The 21,160-nt window shown below is 43.7% G+C and overlaps 1 protein-coding gene across 1 annotated transcript; it reads right to left on the bottom strand.

Annotated features, from left to right (window-relative positions):
* Positions 1 to 5,631: 5,631 nt before the first annotated feature.
* On the bottom strand, positions 5,632 to 8,486 carry LOC125533839 (putative polygalacturonase At3g15720). The gene is made up of 9 exons (XM_087544680.1): positions 8,371 to 8,486; positions 8,049 to 8,195; positions 7,802 to 7,939; positions 7,527 to 7,691; positions 7,323 to 7,343; positions 6,515 to 6,804; positions 6,303 to 6,411; positions 6,101 to 6,214; positions 5,632 to 5,996 (listed from the first exon to the last, which is right to left on the bottom strand). The coding sequence occupies exons 1-9, from the start codon at positions 8,371 to 8,373 to the stop codon at positions 5,775 to 5,777; spliced, it is 1,209 nt and encodes a 402-aa protein (XP_087400806.1). The 5' UTR covers positions 8,374 to 8,486; the 3' UTR covers positions 5,632 to 5,774.
* Between the last annotated feature and the right edge of the window lie 12,674 nt (positions 8,487 to 21,160).

The raw sequence follows: 21,160 nt of genomic DNA, 5'->3' as shown, positions 1-21,160 counted from the left end.
GGTTCTGTGTGACACATCTTGCACGAGGTTAGCGGTGCGGACGTACCTAGCCGAAATCCTTGCATCTGTAGCGTCGACATTGGTTGCACGATCCACTCTATGAAAAAGATCCTGGATGTTTTTATCAACCCTCTGAAATTCATCCTCTAGTTCTTGTACTTGGCCTTGCGTGATCTCCACATCGCCATCCACCTCGACATGGACGGCATCCACCTCGCCCTCCACCTCTCCTTCTCCATGGACGCCCTCCACCTCTCCTTCTCCATGGACGCCCTCCATCTCTCCTTCTCCATGAACCTCAACTTCCTTCTCCATTTGGCTTCCACCTCGCTGGTTCAAGGAATAGCAAAGCAAATGGCTCTTCTTTTATACACCAAGGAATGGGGATGCGGTGTGAAAAGGAGATCAAAAGCTGCTGCATGCAAATCCTTCTCCATTCACACCTCAACAAAAACTGACGTGTTCCCACTTGCATGCAGAATTGGAAGGAGAAAGGAAAGAGAGCACCGCATGCACCAAACACCACAATTAATTCTGTGATTAATGAAACACGCCTTAAATCTCTCCTATTCTGAAAAATCAAGGATTTGGAGATGCGCCCAACAAACAAAAATGGAGGGAGTACCTCAGACAGTGAGCTTATTCGCATTAATTAATGCAACCTTCCATTGAAGTGTGATGTTTCATCATGTATGTTGCATGCTCAGACGGGATAACCAATAACCAGAAAAAGATGAATTGTTTTGCGAAAGAATTTTTGGACCCATAAAAAGCGGGATTTGCGTTTGTGACCATTCTCGAGCATGCGGAGCTGAAAACAAAAGGAGAGCACATAGTTGTCGTGGTCATTGCATGCATAAGATGGTGTGGAGAAAGAGATTGAGAATATGTTTTAGTAACATCAAATAGAAGGCATGCATTAAGGTAATACCTGTAATCAGCTAGCAAACAACATCAATAGCCTAGCAGCAAGTCACTTGTTTCTTTTTTTTGGATATTAATTATGCAGCAAGCATGTAGTGTGTCTCGTAGGTTTCCTTTTTAATTGGCCGCCAGTTAGCCTGAATCCCGTTTACTTAGCAATGCAAGTATGATGGATGCAGAAAAAAATCATAAAAAAAGTATGATGGATGCATTAGGAAATTAACATGGTGATTAACCAAATTGACTATTTTCATAAGATAATTTCCTCATTTACTGATGGATGCACGTTTTAGCAAGTTCCTTGTTGCAAAAGGCGCCCATGTACAAGGTGCAATGCAAGTACGCATGCATTGGATCCCTTTCTTAAATAACTCATATAGGACTCACCTTTTTATTATATGCAGCGATGTATGAGGAATCTCTCTTAATTTCTCCAGTTTAATTGCCCACCATATTTTTTAGGAATCCTTTTATCATGCATGCAATAATATTTCTCAATTCCTTAATTAATTATCCCACAATAGTATTGATTTCTTTTTGCCCCATTCGATTGCCCACAATATTTCTGCCTTACACAATCCTTCCTTTCCTCTTTTTTTCAAGAACCCACCAACTCCTCATCCTCCGATTACCAATTTCCGAGGCGTATATTAAGGTGATTAATGATAGGTAATTTGAACAGGTATATAAATTACTGGTTGCTTTTAGAAAGGCGAGATGGTACTTTTGATAAAAAAAAACCGCTATAAATTAACATAGGTTGGCATAGTTCAGCTGGCTGGTGTCTATTTTACGAGATGGTAGGCTGTGAGTTCAATTCCTCATGCACGTGTGTATTTTTTTTTCTTCTTCTCGCGTTGCACTAAAGCTGGGCCGACGACCCAGGCTGCTGGCCCAAGTCGTTAGGATGGTAGGTTGTGAGTTTGATTCCTCATGCACGCGTGTATTTTTTTTCTTCTTCTCGCGTTGCACTAAAGCTGGGCCGACGACCCAGCCTGCTGGCCCAAGTCGTTAGGATGCAGTAAACAGGCCCAAGTCGGTAGGACGCAGCGAACAGGCCCAGCCTGCAGGCCCAAGTCGTTAGGACGCAGCGAATAGGCTGAAGTCGGTAGGACGCAACGAACGGTGAACGAAAACACGTCTTAGGTGTACAGATGAAAATATTAGTACCACCTCGAATATGTATTAAATTCAAACTGAAAGCGTAAAATCACGGAAAGAAGCGTATTGTGACGGTGAACCCATGGAGTCAATCCGTGCTTTATTATTAGGGATAGACTAACAAAAGAGCCCGTGCGTTGCAATGGGAGAAAAAAATACCACACACCTCAAATTAGTAGGTAATATTTTTTTGTCATGACTTTAAATATTACACACCAAACTAAAAACTATAAACATTTTCAAAAAAATCATTTGAGGTTTCTTTATATTTCATAGCAAATATGCTCGTGTGTTGCAACGGGATAAAAAAGTATCCCCGCAGAACGTACAGGCGTTTGGCACGTGCACGTTGTAATCGGCTACCTCCGTAAACGGTTCCGGGCTAGTTGTCAATCGATACCACAAACAACCCCCCTATAAAGCGATGCATTACCGCACATCCTCCTTCGACGATCCTCTACTCCTGGACCAGCGATCTTGAGGCTAGCTATGTACTGATCAGCAACGCAAACCTTTTTCTACAATGGGCTTTTGGTTGGGCTGGACTTTTTCTCAAATCTTGGAGTAGGTAGGGTGCAACGGCCGCTACAGTGTCGAATAATCCCACCTCGTAGGAACCAGGCAGGAGACCATATACGAATGACACGTCATGGACGAAAACCAAAGAAAACACGTAATGTAGGACCAACTAAGCGGGACGAAACCAAAAATATCACCTCCCTTTAATAGTAGGTATATATATAGATATAGATATAGATTAGACAAATGCCCGTGCATTGCAACGTGAAAAACAATGTTTATTATTTCTACTAATCTGCCTGACCAAGGAACCATGTCGTTGAACGATAGTCCCTGATAATGAAAAAAAGGATAGTTCATTTGGTCAGGATATGGGTTATGATTTCAAGTAAATTGATCTGTCTGAACAACTAAGTTTTAATTGTTAGTTCATTCTTTACATTATTTGTTCATTCTTAAAATTTAAAACTAAAAGAGAAAAAGGGCAATATCTATAAATATGAAGTAATAGCAGCAAGCAATCTAACATGTAGAATAATAATTGCAGCCGCAAGCAAACCAATCGAGAGAACTATATCCATATGCACATTTTCAACTTCTGCATAATTTTGGCTCCATGTCGACAGTCAAAAATCCTTACTCAACATGAAAGATGAACTATGTATAAATTGCCTCCACCCTATTTATAGAAACATGTGGCAAGAACCTTGCAACATGTGCAAAGTAAATAAATAAATTTCTAGTTCTTTGTTATTCCAGCATAGCAATTCATTGAGGATATCTGAAGACTCTATTAATATTTGGGATATCAGGTCATCAGAGGACCAACCCCATCATCATGAGGGCCTTTTGTTTCCCGCCGACGTGCAGCATGTTGTCGTCTTAATCTTAATTGGCCTGGTTTTTATATATAGCATCGATTCGTGTCTCTTGTGGACTCCATGGCAATTTCTGCCTACATCCCACATCCGTTATCTCACCACTTAGGTGGTAATCATCCATCAGCCAATTTTTGGATATGTGCAAATTTTGCACGTATATAAACTGGTATGGTTGGATGTAGAGGGCCGAGGTGGGACTATTCATAATTGGACGAACCCTGTAGACGGCCGAGGTGGGATTATTCATAATTCGACGAACCCTCTTACATAGAACACACAAACATGGGCTACGTCAACTGGTCGAAGCTTTTTACGCTGAGCGGGAGAACCTGAGTTCGACTCCAAGTACCTCCGCTATTTTTGCATCATTTGCCAGCTTAGATGGGCCAAGCTGGGCCAGTGGAAAATAATGTGGTCCGTCTCGGACGATGGACAACGAAAATCTGGATTAATTGCGTGCTTGGAAGATTAGTACCACCTCATTTATATTGTGATTCGTAAAAGCGTATTATGACACGAGAAGAAAGCGTATTGTGACGGTGAACCCACGGAGTCAATCCGTGCTTTATTATTAGGGAAAGATTAGGAAAAGATATACAGGAGACTAGTATTTTTTTTTGAGAAATACAGGGGACTAGTATGTATCGCCTGTAGCTAGCGCTCGCTCACAGGGCCGAAAATGGGCCAGGCCCGGTACTGGTGCACACCTTTTGTTTTAGAATTTCCGGAGACCAACTAAGCCATGGGCGGCAATCCGACCCATTGTTCTGGGAACCAAGGTACGCTAGTAGAAATCCTTGGTTCCCAGAAAGTGCATGGGTCCGCAGGGAGCATATAAATTAAATAATAAATAAATGAATTATGCCTGATGGGTGCCTGATTGAGTCGGGTAACCCGATGGGTTCGGGCATGGGCATGAGATTCAACCCATGGGTAGGGTCGTGGGTTTATGGCAGACCCGATTAGTGTTCCGGGCATGGGTCTGGTAAAGGTTGACCTGACCAAACCCGACCCGATTGTCAGATTGACTCGCAAGGGTCTCTTTTGTGGTATGTGAGCGTATCAAGTGGTGCGTCCAGCAGCCGTCACATGTCCGTACTGAACGCTCCATCTAATTTTTTTTCTGTTCACATTAGATTTTTTTTTTGGCCTTTAGGTTTTTGCTTGGTTTTCCCAGGTTTAGGAAAAGCTTTTTTATTTTCTTTTGCGAAGTACATCTATCATCTTGAAAAGGAATGAAAAACCATGGTTTTACAAGAAGCACATATTTGCTTCTCACGGAATCACGGATTTTCTTTCGTGAGAAGTACAACTGTGGTTCTCAAAATCAAAAAAAAATATGTGCACCCAAGAGAAGTATAGATTTGCTTTCGCGAGAAACACTTTTAAAAATCTGCTTCCATGAGAAATCACATATTTGCTCCCCACGCTATACTTCTCGGGAAAAGAAAGTCTGTGCTTCTCGAAAAGTGGAAAAAGGTGAAAAACCATAACTATGCTTCCAGGCTCTGGTTTTTTCTCTTTCGTCTTTTTTGGTTGATGTTATTTTTTTATCAGATTTATTTTTATTCGGTATTTGCTTTTTCCGGTTGCTGTTTTTTCATGAATTTTTTTGGTCAAAACTTATTAACATGGGAAGTTTTGAAGAGGTCAAAGCGAGAAATCCAACCATCAAAACGGTTCAAGAGATAAAAAGTATTGAATAAACGAGTCTACTGAAAAAGAGAAATTCCCAGATGTGCTACTTGCAACCACCTAAAAAGGTGGGGAATGACTTTTGCAAAGGGGTAACCCTTAACTAGTTATTTCTGTTCTCTAAAAAAACTAGTTATCTCCGAATTCCCCCATCTTGCTCACTTAGTAAATCTCATCGATGATGTCATCCATGTGCTCGGGCCTGATTCTCTTTCCTTGTTATTTGTCGTAGCCCTGCCTTTTTTTCTTTAATCGACTGGCCTCATTTTCATGCCTGTGTTTGTTTTTTCTATTTTTAGTTGGCTACGCCTTCGAATTTGTGGATCGTGTTTTCTAGCAGAAGAGGTCGTCCAAGAAATAGGGGCATTCCAGAAGTCAGAAGTTCAGCCGATTTGCAATTTTTAAGGGTTGTAGACATATTCCTTGCAAAGATTCACAAATTTCTCCAGAATTTTTGAAACATTTTAAACACATTTATTTGAAATTGGAGCATGGGAACATGTGGGAGATGGCATCACCGGACACTCTCTCCAAATGCACTCCTAAACCCTGGGCTGGGTATTATTACATTATCTATTTTTTTTGTTACATACATTATCTAAGGCAAGGGATCTTGGGGTAGACATATCCGGAGGTGTCCCCTTGCGCGTTCTGGCAGAGGGCCAGGGCTTCTCCGTACGGAAATGTGATCGCCACGGAGTTGACGTGGATGTTGGTGCAGCTGCCGCTCTCGCTGCAGACGAACTCGACGGCCGTCCTGTACCTCGAAGTCCCCTTGAGGTTCGTGTACGTTATGTTGCTCACCGCCACCGCCCCCTACGGCAAATTATGATCCCCAAAAGAAGACGCACAAACATTAGCACTAGCTGCTCCACACGTACACAGATAGTCCAACAGTTAATGAACACATGCACTACTACCATGTTTGGGATGTGGTAGGGGTCTGCGTAGAACTGGTTGATGACCACAGGATTGTCCACGTTGGTGAAGTTTATGTTGGTGAAGGAGATGGATCTCGCGTAACCTTTCCCACCCTGCAGTGCGAAGAAACAGTGTAATCACCCGGAAGTTAGTAAGAGAAGGCCGGTTTCAGCTTGGTTTCATGGCACCTCAGTACTGTACCTGCCACGTCTTGATCCTTGCTCCACTCGAGGTATTGATGAACTGGACGTTTTTTACGTCGATGTACTCCACGGATTCGGTTGCTCCCTTCTTGCCAAGGCTCCCCACACTAGCCAAGAAACACAATCACGTCATTTTACTCCTCTTCTTGGAGTGCATGGTAAATAGAAAATGCAGATGGAAGAAGCCTCCTTATTGTAACCCTTTGTTACCTTACAGCACGGCCGGGGCCGCAGACGATTCCGTCCACGGTGACGAATCGGCTCCCGGGGCCGATGGAGACGCATTCGCCGCCGGTGCCCATGGTCGATCTGGTGACGCGGACGTCTTCGCTCTGGTCGATGTGCACGCCGTCGGTGTTGGGGCTGTCCCAGGGCGCGGTGGTGGTCAGCTGCGTCAGGTGGACCTTGCTGCTCTGGCTGACGGCAATATGCATCTGCGGGCTGTTCTTGCTGCTGAATTTGCTCAGCTCCACGTCGGTGCAGTTCATGACCACCAAGGCCTGTATCGATCCATGCGGTGGCACGCAGTACGCAATGAGGTTACATGCATGTTGATTTGCGAATGCTAATTATCTAGACACTATACGGGAAATACATTTGTGTTCCTATATGCACCCTATATGGGGATTTTTTAAAATATTTAAAAAGTCAAAATAGCTAAGAACTATTTTGACAAAAAACTTGACTTAATTTTGCACTAGAATATAATTTTCCATGAAAAAAAACAAAAGTTGACCTCACAGCAAAAAAGACAAAATTTATTTGCTATTATAGGTCACTATTCACACTATTTTAGCCAAAAATTTGTCTTTTTTTTAAAAGAAGTCAAAGGGAAATTTTCTTTTTATGAATTTTTTCTCACTAGTACAATAGAAGGTCAAGTTTATTTCAAAAATATTTTCAGGAATTTTTGACTTTTTGTTGAATTACTATTTTTTTTCTCATATAGTGTGTAGGTGTCCCCATAAACCACAAATCCGCCTCCGACACTATACTTGCTTTACACGTTTGTACTAACCGTCGGCGCCTTATATATGTCCTGAAAGAAAAGAACAATAACAGGTGAGTGAAAACTGATAAATGCTTCGCCTTGAAGAAAAGATAGACAATTAAATACACTTTCTCTCAGACGAAGATTTGACAAATGAATCTAAAGGCACAAATGCACGGAGGAATTAAAAGATTTTCGTTCTTTCTTGCAAGAGGTGAGTTGGGCTCTCACACCGTAGCGGTTGCATTGATCGCTCCACCACCACGACCGGCCTCTGCCGTCGAGCAAGCCGGTGCTGCCGCCGGTAACCGTGAGCCCCTGGACCTGGTAGAACATCATCCAATATTTCTGCCCGCTCCATGCGCCCGGCGGTGGCGCCGTAATCGTGCCCATGACCTACGACAGTCAAAGCAAGGGCAGCAGATTTCCTGACCGTCAGATGAAGCCACGCAAACCACGGCCCAGATCTAAGAGCAGATCAGGAAAGACGGACGGTGCATGCGTGCCTGGACGGTAATTCTGGTGGAGGCGCAGGGCCCGCTGAATCTGGCGGGGCCGACGAGGAAGGACTTGCCCGCCGGTACGAGCAGCGACGCCGACGAGCCTCTGGCGCCGCACGCCGCGCTCCATGCGTCTATGAACGCCTTCGCACGCAGGACAGATAGTCAACACACATCCGGCCGTCACGTATGCGTGAGCTATATCGATCGAGAGCGCAACGTCAACTCGGGCGTCGCGCGCGTGCGTACGTACCTTGGTGTCGTCCGTGGTGCCGTCGCCTCGAGCACCGTAGTCCTTGACGTTGAACACGCCGTCCGCCTCGCCGGCGGCGGCAACGAGCACACTACGCCACGCGAGGGCAGCGAGGAGCAGGGTGGCCGTGCGGATGCCGATGATGCCCTGCAAGAGTAATTAGTAAGCACGTCTCACGCGGACGCACCTGCATTTATCGCCAATTCACCAGCACGTACGTACTAGTTGTTATTACTACTCTATAAACTACAGATGAATCTGACCATAGAGTGTGTGCACTAATCTAGTTATTTGATATTGCTTAGACGACATTAGTACGTACCATCTGTGTAGGTCTCGTAAGGTCGGTGACTCGTGCAATGTCTCCACTCTCGCTGCAGTCTCTGAGTGGAATCAAGTGCCAAGCTCTGTTCGATCCTAAAATGTTTTCCTTTGGGGGTATATATATGGTACGCCGGAGAAGCGTCGAAAATGGGGGCGGCACCTTTTCATATTTTTTTTGAAAGAGGCGGCACGTTTGTTTTGGTGTTGAAGATTGCCAAAGCGGTGTTGAAGCCACATGGCATTTTGCTAGATCATGTATCTGTCAACACCCACCAGTACCAGATGGATCCTTCATCGTGTTCTCGCGCCGAAGAAATGAAGATCGATGGAGTGACGTGTACGTTTGCCCAGCAAAAAAAAAGAAATATACGTTCGACCACGCAGATATAATGCTTAATCGTTCCAAATTGAATGTGTAAACAATTTCGGTGCACTTTTAATGCCTATATCTTAGTAGCCTGGTTGTACTGGGAGTATCATCACTAGTAGAAAATAGGGCTTTGGTTCGGGCCTGGCCAGCCCATTAGTCCCGGTTCAGTCACGAACCGGGACCCATGAGAGTACATGTCCCGGTTCATGAGTCCGGGGGCTGGCCGGGGCCTCGTGGGCATTGGTCCCGGTTCGTCTGGACCCATTTGTCTCGGTTTCAGCCACAAACCGGGACAAATGAGCTGACTATATATATCCCATCGCCGCAGCAGAGCACTCCACAGTGCTCTGTTTTTTCTGGCCGGCGAGGGGAGGGCATTTGGGTGCTCTAGCTCACCTCCTATGCACATGAGATGTTCGATGAAATGCCCGAGCCACACTAGTTAAGCTTTCTCCTCTCGAAGCTCGACCTCCAAGCTCCATTTTCCCCGAGATTTGCATAGGTTTAGCGGTCCGTCACGTCCCATCCCTGTCTTCACCGCCGTCGATCGCCTGTGTCGATCTCGTCGCCGGCACCACCGTGGTGAGCCTCTTGTTCTTATCTTCTTTCTGAAAGAAAACATATTCTTACTTTAGATAGATACTTGTCTAATTTTCTTACTATTACTATTGCTTGTTATAATATAGTGTGATGGTTTTGGTAACCGCCCCCGTCGGCCCTCGTCCTGACTATGATTCAGATGTGGTATATATTATCTTCTTATAACTATTTGGTTCATTTATTGTTTATGACAATTATGCCAACCAATGTGACATAGTTTTATTTATCTAGGAGGTAGTTGAACCAGAAATTCGAACCGACCCTATTGTCGATAGGTTAAATTTAGTTGAACAAGAAAACAATTACTTGAAGGAAAAAATTAAAAACAAATTGAGGAGGAGAAGATGATATTGGAGTTGCATATTGCGGATGTCGTCGATGATCACAAGATCAAGATGGATGCAATGCGGTTGAAGATGAGAAAGATTACGAAATATGCCATTCATATCGAGGCTTGGTAGCATTATACCGTTGGTTCAATTGTTACCTTGGTTGTGTGATAATGATCGCATTTGTTGTTGCATTGAAATGTTTTAAATAGTTTCAATGTATGGTTTAAGTAGATGCTCTGGAGAGCTATATGTTGTTCAATTTGAACTATATATGTACTTTGGTTTTAATGTGATGATGAACTTTTATTAATTTGGTCATTTATCTATCCATGTGAATCTGTAATGGTTTTTGACACACATAATTATATATAATGCAAGCAGATGAACCGGCAATGGATGTACGATGACAGACACACATAATTATGTTTCTCGAAGTGGCTGAGGCAAACAAGCAGAATGGTTACATGAAAAAATAACAAATGAAGTCAGAAAGGGTTGAAAATTGATGATGTGGCTTTGAATGGTGCATTATGAACACACAAAAAGTCTGGAGTTCAAATAAGTTCAAAAAAATGAAATCCCTTTGTAATAGATGAGTTTTTGTATGAAACCCTGATACTTCGAAAGAGATTGTGCATTTTGTACACGAAGTGCATCTAGTTTTTGCCGTAACCATCTCTACTTTTTAGCACATGCTATATGGGTGAAATGATGATACCATGCCAACTTTCAACCTTTTCAGAGTTCATTTGTAGTGGTTTTCAATTTCAGGATCATTTAGTGCAAAAAGAATGAACTAATAGCAAAAATAATGAACTAGAAAACTTTTATGAAACTCTGATAGAAAAAATAATAAACTAAAAGAATGAACTAGAAAACTTTAATGAAACTCTAATAGAAAAAACAATGAACTAGAAAACTTTAATGAAACTCTAATAGCAAAAGGAATCAACTAAAAAGCTTTCATAAACCTCTAGTATTATTGAAACTAAAATTATATAAAATTTATACAACTAAAATTATCAAAGTATTTTCTGTTCAAAACATTATAAGCAAAAAGAATTTTCATAAATAACTTTTTTTGTTAGAAACTTTAATAGCAAAAAGAATTATCATAAAAAAATTGTTAGAAACTAAAATATAAATTTTTTTTTGAATATAATGATAAAACACTGTAATATTAAATAACAGGAAAAAGAATCACTCCAAAATCTATTTTATAGTAAAGTTAATCACAAACTAGTGATTCACACAAATTTTAAAGAATTCAAATTTAAACTATTCAAATTGGAAAACTAATGGCACTAACAGAAAGTTTATTATTTTTATTACCTAAAATCAAAAAGAATCACTAAAAAACAGTAAGTATTTTATTTTTATAGTAAAGTTAATCACAAACTAGTGATTCACACAAATTTCAAAGAATTCAAATTTAAACTATTCAAATTAGAAAACTAATGACACTAACAGAAAGTTTATTATTTTTATTACCTAAAATAAAAAAGAATCGCTAAAAACAGTACGTATTTTATTTTTATAGTAAAGTTAATCACAAACTAGTGATTCTCACAAATTTCAAATAATTCAAATTTAAACTATTCAAATTGGAAAACCAATTGCACTAACAGAAAGTTTATTATTTTTATTACCTAAAATAAAAAACAATCACTGAAAGACAGTAAGTATTTTATTTTTATAGTAAAGTTAATCACAAACTAGTGATCCACATAAATTTCAAAGAATTCAAATTTAAACTATTCAAATTGGAAAAATAATGGCACTAACAAAAAGTTTATTATTTTTATTACCTAAAATCAAAAAGAATCACTGAAAAACAGCAAGTATTTTATTTTTATAGTAAAGTTAATCACAAAGTAGTGACTCACACAAATTTCAAAGAATTCAAATTTAAACTATTCAAATTGGAAAACTAATGGCACTAACAGAAAGTTTATTATTTTTATTACCTAAAATCAAAAAGAATCACTGAAAAATAGTAAGTATTTTGTTGTAAATAAAAACAAAATAAAATAAATAAAGCAACAAAGATAATAAAAAAAACTGGAAAAAATAAAAAATGCCACCTACTGGGCCACCACGGCGTGAATACGACTAGAAACCCACCCATGGACCAGGATTCAGGCCCGCATTAGGCCCAGTAGGCCCACAGGCAGATAAAAGTGACTTTAGGCCCGTAAGCCTGCATTAGAGAGGAGTTCGAAGTGGTCAGCGCAACAACGCTTATAAACCACTATCGAAGCCTCTCGGCTAGGGGTGGGACTAAACATCCCACCACACCGCGACAGTTCCAGCACAAGACCATTGGTCCTGGTTCGTGGCTCGAACAGGGACGAAAGGGGGCCTTTGGTCCTGCTTCGTGGCACCAACCGGAACCAATGCCACCCCTTTAGTCCCGGTTGGTGCCACCAACCGGGACCCCCCGCCCTTTGGGCTGCTGAAAAGAGACCTTTGGTCCCGGTTGGTGGCACGAACCGGGACCAATGCTTCGTGTATATAAGCAAGACTTGTGAAAATTTCCATTTCTCATCTCGCAGTTGCCGCCCCGACGACATCGACGCCGCCAGGCTGCCGCCCCCGACCGCCGTCTCCGTCGTCGCCGTCACCCCTACCCCGGCCTTGCCGTACCCTGCCCCGACCTCGACGCGCCCTGCCCCGACCTCGCCGTCGCCGAGCCCTGCCCCGACCTCGCCGCCGCTCGCCTGCACTATGAGCCTCACCGCGATGTTTCCCCTCCTCTCCCCCTTCCCCCCGCGCCCCAACGCCGCCGCCGCCCGCCCCGACGTCGCCGACGAAGGCCCTATTCACATATATAGATTTTTTTGTTCATATTGTAGTAGTAGATGATGACGATGATGATGTATGTATGTTCATATGCAAAAGTTCGGATTTTTTTCTGTTCATAGAATTTTTTTGGTGATATTATTGTAGAATATGCAAATGTTTGTATGTTCATATGCAAAGAATATGTCATTTTTTTATAGAATTTTAATGGTTTTTTTCTGTTGTAATTTTGTTCATAGAATTTTTATTTTTTTTCTATTGTAATTTTGTTCATAGAATTTTTATTGTTTTTTTTTCTGTTGTAATTTTGTTCATAAAGTTTTAGGATGAAAAAAAGATGAAGAAAAGAAAGGGAGGAGGAGAAGTTTCGTTTAGTTTTAGGATTATTTTAGTTTATGTTTAGTTTAGGAAGAAGGAAAAGAAAAAGGAGAAGAAGAGGAGAGGAAGAAGAGGAGAAATAAATAAGAAGAGGAAAAAAGGGAAAAAAGAGAAGAAGAATATTCTATTTTTTCTTCTTCTCCTCTATTCCTTTCTTCTTCTCCTTTTTTCTTCTTTTTTTCTTCGATCTTCTCATCTTTTTATTTCTTCTTCGTCGTCTTATTTTTTATCGGGTATGTCGTTGTCGATATACCCCCTCCCGATAACTTCAATACGAGGGGGGGGGTCGATATACCCCCTCCTCGATAACATTATTTTCCCATGTATGTATGTCGTTGTTGTCGATATAATCCCCTCCCGAATAACTTCGACATGAGGGGCGGTCGATATATATACCCGCTCTCGACCGTGATAACTTATACCACAAGAGCACCCCCCCGACCCTCTCGCTCGACCAAAACTCTCGAGGACACCCAAACCCTAGAAAAAAACGATGTCGGTCTCCTACCCCCTCCCGCCGCGCCCCTACCCGACAAACTCTCTCGAGGCCAGCCAAATTTAACAAGTTAAAAGAGTGTTGTCGTCGAGGCCACCCAAACCCTTGAAGCATTGCCGAGGCCACCCCAAACCCTAGAGAAGCGTCGAGGCCACTAATATGATTCCTTATTGTGATTAGCTAGCTAGTTATACGTTTGCCACTAATATATCCATCTGTCATGTTTGAATAATAATTTCCATGTTGTAAATATTTGCAGAAACTATGGAGCACCCCCGAGACGAAGAAACAGAAGCGATGTTGGGGGACATAATCGCAGCCGGAAGTGATGCCGTCATGTCGTTTCTCAACGAAACCGATGGTCTGGAAGGACAGTGTGAAGAAGCAGACTACGGTGATCGAACAATGGAGGAGGAAGGACATGATTATGATGGCTCTGGTGACCGAATGCCGGTGGAAGAAGGACACCTTGATGACGGCTCCGGTGACCGAATGCCGGTGGAAGAAGGACACCGTGATGACGACTCCGGTGACCGAACGGAGTCCGGCCAGGTATATATATTAATTAAGCATGTGCTGACTATAGCTAATTGATGCATTAATTGTTTTTGGTATGTACACATATTAATTAATAACTCTCATCTTTCTTCTTTTTTCTAGCCCTCCGGATCGAGCACATCTTCGGTAAAGAGACGAGGCCCAAAGAAAAAGTTGCGCTCGGATGAAAGGTTTGAGATCACAGCAATCGCGCGTGATGGCCAACCGATTGAACCATCCGGACAAAGGAAGCATTTGCTGCTCAGTGTGGGGTTCTTGTTAGGGACAAGATCCCGATCAGCATCCACCAGTGGTATAAGCCGGCTAAAGATGACCCTGAGGTGTCTTATGTCAATGATATGCAGAAAGATGATCTTTGGACCGCGCTGAAGGCAAATTTCACCCTACCGCTAGAGGAGGATCTGGAGAAGCCAGTTAAAGAGCAATTGATCAAGTCTCATGATCTTAAGAAGATGGCAGAACTATTCAGGAGGTGGAAGAATGAGCTGAAAACAACGTTTGTCGACAAAGAAGAGACACCAGAATTCACCGGCCGGTATGAGAAGATCAGAGATCAGTGGGATGAATTTGTGGCCCACAAGACATCGGGCAAGAGTAAGAAGATGTCAGCGACAAATAAGAAAAATGCCGCGAAGAAGAAGCTTCACCATCGCACGGGGTCAGGTGGCTACCTCAAAGCCCAACCGTTGTGGGTCAAGGCTGAGAATGACCTGCTTGATAAAGGGGTCGAACCAGAGATATTGAACTGGCCAGACCGTTGCCGGACTTGGTTCTTCAGGGTTGGCGGAACCTTAGACCCTGTATCAGGGAAGTGCCGTTGGACGAACGAGCAACTGTGAATACCCGTCACGAAGCTTCGGCAGTATATCGATGCAGCGCAACAAGGGACGTTCGTTCTAGACAGAGAGAACGGCGAGCTCACAATGGCCCTCGGGAATCCTGAGCACCCTGGACGGACACGAGGCATGCCAGGCTCCGTTCGTGGAAGGCTGGGTTTCTGGACGCAGGCGGTTACAAATGCCAGGAGAGGAGGAAGAAAGTGGAGTAGACCCAAATGCAGGCGCTGTACGCAAGGGTACAAGCGATAGAGGAACGAGAAGCAGATCGCAGCAAGCGACCTGCCGAAGCTTCCCCTGAAGCTACCCCGCCATCTCAGCGGAGAAGCAGCGTGGCTTCCACCGAGCTGCTTCAGCTGGAGCCTATCTTCACGGCTCCTGCTAGCTACCCCGTGGACCTAATCACGGAGTCTCAACATTGCTACCTTATGACGCAATGGATGAAATTGAAAGTGAAGGCGGCTGTTGGCTCTGTTGCACCTCCTGAACCTGGCGCAACTTTTCACTGCCGGCCGATTCCAGAAGGATATGCTAGGGTGATGGTGGATGAAATAACTGAAGGATTTGAGGACCTCGAGCTTGACCACCCTACGGGTGAAGGGGAGACTCGGCCGGGTTCTTCTCTGAAGACTCCATGCCTATGGCAGAAGGAGCTCATCAACCTTCCAAACTAGACGCCTCTGCCTCCTCCTCCTCCGGCGAGTCAGGGCACTCCACCTCCTCCTCCGCCTCCTCCTCCGGCGAGTGATCAGGGCACTCAGCCTCCTTCTTCGGCGCGTGGCGGCACTCCGCCTCCTTCTCCGCCTGTGCCGGTGTGCCCGAGCAGCCAGCCTCCTCCCGATCCGCCTTGCCAGCAAGGACGGAAGAGACCCGCCACTACTCTGGCTACTCTGGCGCGTTGTAGTCCTTCTCCTCCGCCTCATAAGCAACGAAAGAAGACAGCCGCAGCCACTCCGTCTGCTCCGGCATCTAGCAGTACAACTAGAGGCGGGATGCAATACAGATTCGGTCCATCTCTCAAGCCTCTAGAGAAGTTACCATATGAGAGGACCGCGGAGGAAAACGTGAAGATCGTGGAAACCGAAGTGAAGGACTTCTTTGATGGGCGAAAGCAAAGAAACATCCACCTCCGGAGGAGAAGATAGATTCAGTGAAATTAAAGCGCACTATCGCTGCCCTGAGGAAACCACCAAAGTCTCCGCCGAAAACAAACTATGAGCGCATTACTGAAAAGGTATATATTGAAGCGGAGCGGTCGGGAAGTACTATCAGTGATCGAAGGTTAGCAGAACGACGAGCTGGGAAAAAAATTGCCCAGCTCGGCGAACAAGCGAACCAATTGTGCCCCCCGCTCAAGGTGTCTAGCGATATCGTTGCTAATGATCATAGGATGGTGCCCGGTTATACCAATCTTGATGATTACCTGCCCGACGATGTACATTATGAATTCTTGGAGGTGGACGAACACAAATACCATTACGGGAAGCTTCTCATCAAAGATGAAAAATCTCTAACAACGATGATGCGAAGATTGCATGATTGGTACAGGAAAACCTGCAGAGAGTCTGGGGGGACGAATACTTTGACGCTGAGAGTTAAAGAGGAGCACGACCTCGTTGGAATTGATCTGTTGTCTATTCCATTTGAGGAGTTCTTCCAGTTTTCAATCAAAAGGCCCTCGATAAATTAACGGTCACTTGCTACTGTCTGTAAGTACTACTTTTGTCATTAAGTCTCTATATATAGCTCAACTTTTTCATTGCATGTATTTATAATTATCCTCACTATATTATGCAAATTGAAGATCATCGAGTGCAGAAAAGCAGAAATATATGATATTGGATTCATTAACACAAATCTCATAGATGAATATGTTGTTAAAAAGAATGCCAAAGAAGCTGAGGCGAACTTGCTCAAATCGTTGGTAATAAATCAAAACAAAGATAAAGTACTCTTTCCTTAAAACTTCAAGTGAGTGTTACTGTCTTGTGCATATTCGGTTTCCCTTATTACTCGAGGTTATAGTAATGTAATTAATTAATGAGTTATGCATGTGTGCGCAGCTTCCACTATATTCTCCTGGAGATTAAGCTTGAGCAGGGACTAGTAATAGTCTTAGACTCGAGACGAAAAGACCCCGAGACCTATGCGGACATGACTAAAATTCTCAACAAGTAAGTTCAATCGATCATTATCGCACCATATCGGCAACTTTTTGTTCATTTCCTGATATCTCAAGTAATAATTATTATCTTTGTCTTGCAGGGTTTGGAAAAAGTTCACCGCAGAAGCTCCAGGACTGCCAAAGGAGCTGCGATATACATACCCGAAAGTAAGTACTACTAGCTAGCTACTTCCGTGCATCTCCCGTTGATTCTAGCTAATTTCATCGATGCCATTTATAATGCTTCATTATCAGTTTGTTTGACCTCTATTTCTCGTAAAGTGCTTGTGGCAGGAACAAGGGAATGATTTCTGTGGATACTACATCTGCGAGTTCATCTACAACGCGACTTGCAAAAATAAGCGGGGCTACTCTGAAAGACAATTTGATGTGCGTAAGCAATAATATTCACAATTTCATTTTATTACACCATCATTTCTGTTGAGTTTCATTCATATATATGTATTAACCCCCTTCTTCAAATTAGACGTGACAGATGCAGAATGAACTCCTACCAAAAGATCGCATGAAAGCAATTCAAGAGGAATTGGCGGGATTCTTTGTTGACCATGTCATCAATAAAGCCGGATAATACCATGTTGAAGCTGAGTTCTTATATAATTAGGGGAGATTATATTGTAAGAGATCTTATTGTATATATAGCTAGTAGCGTCGGATAGATATACAAAAACTTGTTGTTCACGCAATCTCTCGGAGAAGGAGAGGTCGATATCACTTCTCTCGGTATGCATGATGAACTTCTGTACTTAATGGTTTCCTTCATTTGCTTACTAGCTAGCGTGTCGAGGGCCTCTCTATATGTATAGTACGTAGCGTCGACCAAGCACAGAGATAATAGAGGACACTTCTCTCTATTAATTAATTAGCTACCTAACACAATATGTGAAACACCTTAATTAACCATACAAAACCCCCAAATCCCCCCCCCTTTTAGAAAAAAACAAAAACCCTAGCCCCTGAAAAGCTGACGCGTGGATGCCTATAGGTCCCGGTTGGTGCCACCAACCGGGACCAAAAGCCCTCTAGCCTGGGCTCGCCGCAGCAGCCACGTGGAGGCCCATCTGTCCCAGTTCGTATAAGAACCGGGACTAAAGGCCAAGGGCTTTAGTAATGACCCTTTAGTCCCGGTTCCTAAACCGGGACAGATGGGCCTTACGAACCGGGACAAATGGCCCTTTTTCTACTAGTGCATGTACCAGTATCATGCATATGATACTAGTGTATGATACTATCGTAGTGCATATTATTATAAATTAGTATCATATCTCATTTATTCCAATGCATAACACATACTAGAATGAGCAGTAGTAGAATAGAATTTATTATGATACAGTATCATAATATGATACTCGACTATCTATTTCTTCATTTAATTTTGGGATTTTTGCATTCGTGCCCCTAGTTGGGTCACACTCGACTGATTTGCCCCTAGTTTTTCAACAATTGCGGTTTTGCCCAGCTCACTTCACTCGCCTTGTGTTTTTGCCCTTCCAGGGCGGTTTTGACCAATCACGGTTCACCACGTGGCGACTGCTCATTGGTCGGAACCACCCCGGAAGGGCAAAAACACAAGGCGAGTGAAGTGAGCTGGGCAAAACCGCAATTATTGAAAAACTAGGGGCAAATCAGTCGAGTGTGACCCAACTAGGGGCACCAATACAATTGTTCCTTTAATTTTGCGCCACCCCATTAAAATTGCCTAATTGATATGCATTATATTAGCTATGATACTCCCATTAAAATTTTAGATCAGGTAGCACACTTTGGAGTATGAAAACTATATGCTACAGGACCTGAACATGGCAAAGTAAAGCATGGCATGGAGCTACTCAAAGAGCTTAACAAAAGTCCCTTAGTGACCTTGAGCCAAAAGGGATCAGAAAATACATTTGCAAGCATGTGAACATGACAAAAACATAATCAGTTCTCAGACTTAGTGAAAACTGGAGGATGCTGAAACAGATATCAAGTAGACATGTTTACGAGCTCGATGCACTCACTACAGAGCAAGTCATGACAATCTAAGCATACACCCATCAAGAAAACACATAATACAAGCTAGACATGGCAAGAACAATAACATAGCATGCACGGATCAACTACAACATCCTCGGCAAAATTGCTAACAAGTAGACAATCTGCCCAGATTCACGAAATGACAAAAGTAGAGCTCGATTGACTCAAGTTAGGGTGCTCCATAATTGCAAACAAAGACATGGATGGATATAGCACTACAATATTAACAAAACATCCTTACTGATCATCCTCAAAAGAGGCACGTATCACTAGGAAACAACATGAACATATGGCATATTGAGATAAACAGATCAAGGACTTAGTGGAAATGCTAAGTCCCTGAAATCAGCATTAACGAATGCTCCACTTTGCAAGCTTGTGCTAGTCACCACACACATCACAAAAATACATGGGTTGCACCTCTGGATAGATGGTAAAGCATATAACAAAACTCATGTAGAGCTCAGGGGCATATCATGCACACAATAATCATGGCAAAAATGACAAATGTCTAATTGGAGCAGCACATCTGACAATTATCTCAAATAGCACTCTTCCAACAGCATTTCGGGCATCAAGACAAACTCAAATGAAAATGATGCAATGACATGAAATGATTGGCTCTCTGAGACGAACATTTTGATATGCTATATGCCCAAAACGGAGCTACGGATGCGGAGTTACGATGCGATGAACATGGGCATATGGATCTGGGAATCGGGGACTTAGAAGAAAATTCCACCTCGCGGATTAGGGTTGACCCGGGCACGCAAAACGAGGCGGTGGCGGATCTCGCCGGAGATGACGACGACGGCGGCCGGCGAGGTCGGGGTCGCCGGATCCGGCCCTCCCGCGGCCGGATCTGGCCGAAGGCGAGGCGCGGGCGCCGGGAGGAGGCGGCGGCCGGCGAGGACTGTGGCGGCGGGCGGCGGAGCAGGCCGGCGAGGTCGGGCGGCGAGGCGGCGGCGAGGTGGCGCGGCGGCCGGTGATGAGGTGGTGGCGGCGGGCGGCGGAGCAGGCCGGCGGAGGAGGAGCCACCGGGCGGCGCGGGCGACGGGCTCGCGGGGGCCCGACTCGGGCCTCCCGGGTCAGAGCGGCGGCGGCGGGGGCGTGCCACGTGTCATGCGCCGATTGGCGCGGGCGCGGCGGCGGGATTTGTCCGGCGCGCGGATGGAGCGGGGCTAGGGTTTGGGGGAGAGTGGAACCGCGAATTTTTTGGAGGGGTCTATATATAGACATAGAGGGAGCTAGGAGTGTCCAAATGCGGTGCGGTTTTCGAGCACACGATCGTGATCGAACGCTCTAGATGATGGAGAGGGTTTTGGTGGGTTTTGGGCCAAAATGGAGGGGTGTTGGGCTGCAACACACACGAGGCCTTTTCAGTCCCTCGGTTAACCGTTGGAGCATCAAACGAAGTCCAAATGGTACGAAACTTGACAGGCGGTCTACCGGTAGTAAACCAAGGCCGCTTGGCAAGTCTCGGTCCAATCCGGAAATGTTTAATCCCCACACACGAAAGAAAGGTAGAAATGACCACCGGAGGAGAGCGAAGCGCCGGAATGCAAAACGGACAACGGGGAAAATGCTCGAATGCATGAGATGAACACATATGCAAATGCAATGCACATGATGACATGATATGAGATGCATGACAACGACAACAACACACGGAGACAAAAACCCGAACCCGAGAAAATAAAATAACTTAACGCCGGAAACGGCAAGAGTTGGATTACATATTAGGCAAATCATATCCGGGGTGTTACAACCTTATACCTTGAAATTTAGTGAGAGATCATCTTATAATGCTACTGTTGTATTAAGCAAAATAAGATTCATAAAGGATAAACATCACATGCAATCAATATAACTGATATGATATGGCCATCATCATCTTGTGCCTTTGATCTCCATCTCCCAAGCACCGTTATGATCACCATCGTTACCAGCTTGACACCTTGATCTCCATCGTAGCATCGTTGTCGTCTTGCCAACTATTGCTTCTACGACTATCTCTACCGCTTAGTGATAAAGTAAAGCAATTACATGGCGATTGCATTTCACACAATAAAGTGAAAACCATATGGCTCCTACCAGTTGCCGATAACAGTGTTACACAACATGATCATCTCATACAATAATTTATATAATCACATCTTGACCATATCACATCACAACATGCCCTGCAAAAACAAGTTAGACGTCCTCTACTTTG

Source organism: Triticum urartu, chromosome 2A, assembly GCF_056163025.1.
Source record: "Triticum urartu cultivar PI428250 chromosome 2A, HENAU_Tu73, whole genome shotgun sequence".
Classification (NCBI taxonomy): Eukaryota; Viridiplantae; Streptophyta; class Magnoliopsida; order Poales; family Poaceae; genus Triticum; species Triticum urartu.
The sequence above is the reverse complement of the archived record's forward strand: the minus strand, read 5'-3'. Positions and strand labels throughout refer to the sequence as shown.

What these genes read in the sequence shown, in the direction of transcription:
- LOC125533839 (XM_087544680.1), bottom strand. An exon ending in GCACCACGGACGACACCAAG is followed by an intron (nt 7,940 to 8,048) that starts GTACGTACGCAC and finishes CTGCGTGCGAAG; the next exon opens with GCGTTCATAGACGCATGGAG. An exon ending in CCTACCACATCCCAAACATG is followed by an intron (nt 5,997 to 6,100) that starts GTAGTAGTGCAT and finishes AATTTGCCGTAG; the next exon opens with GGGGCGGTGGCGGTGAGCAA.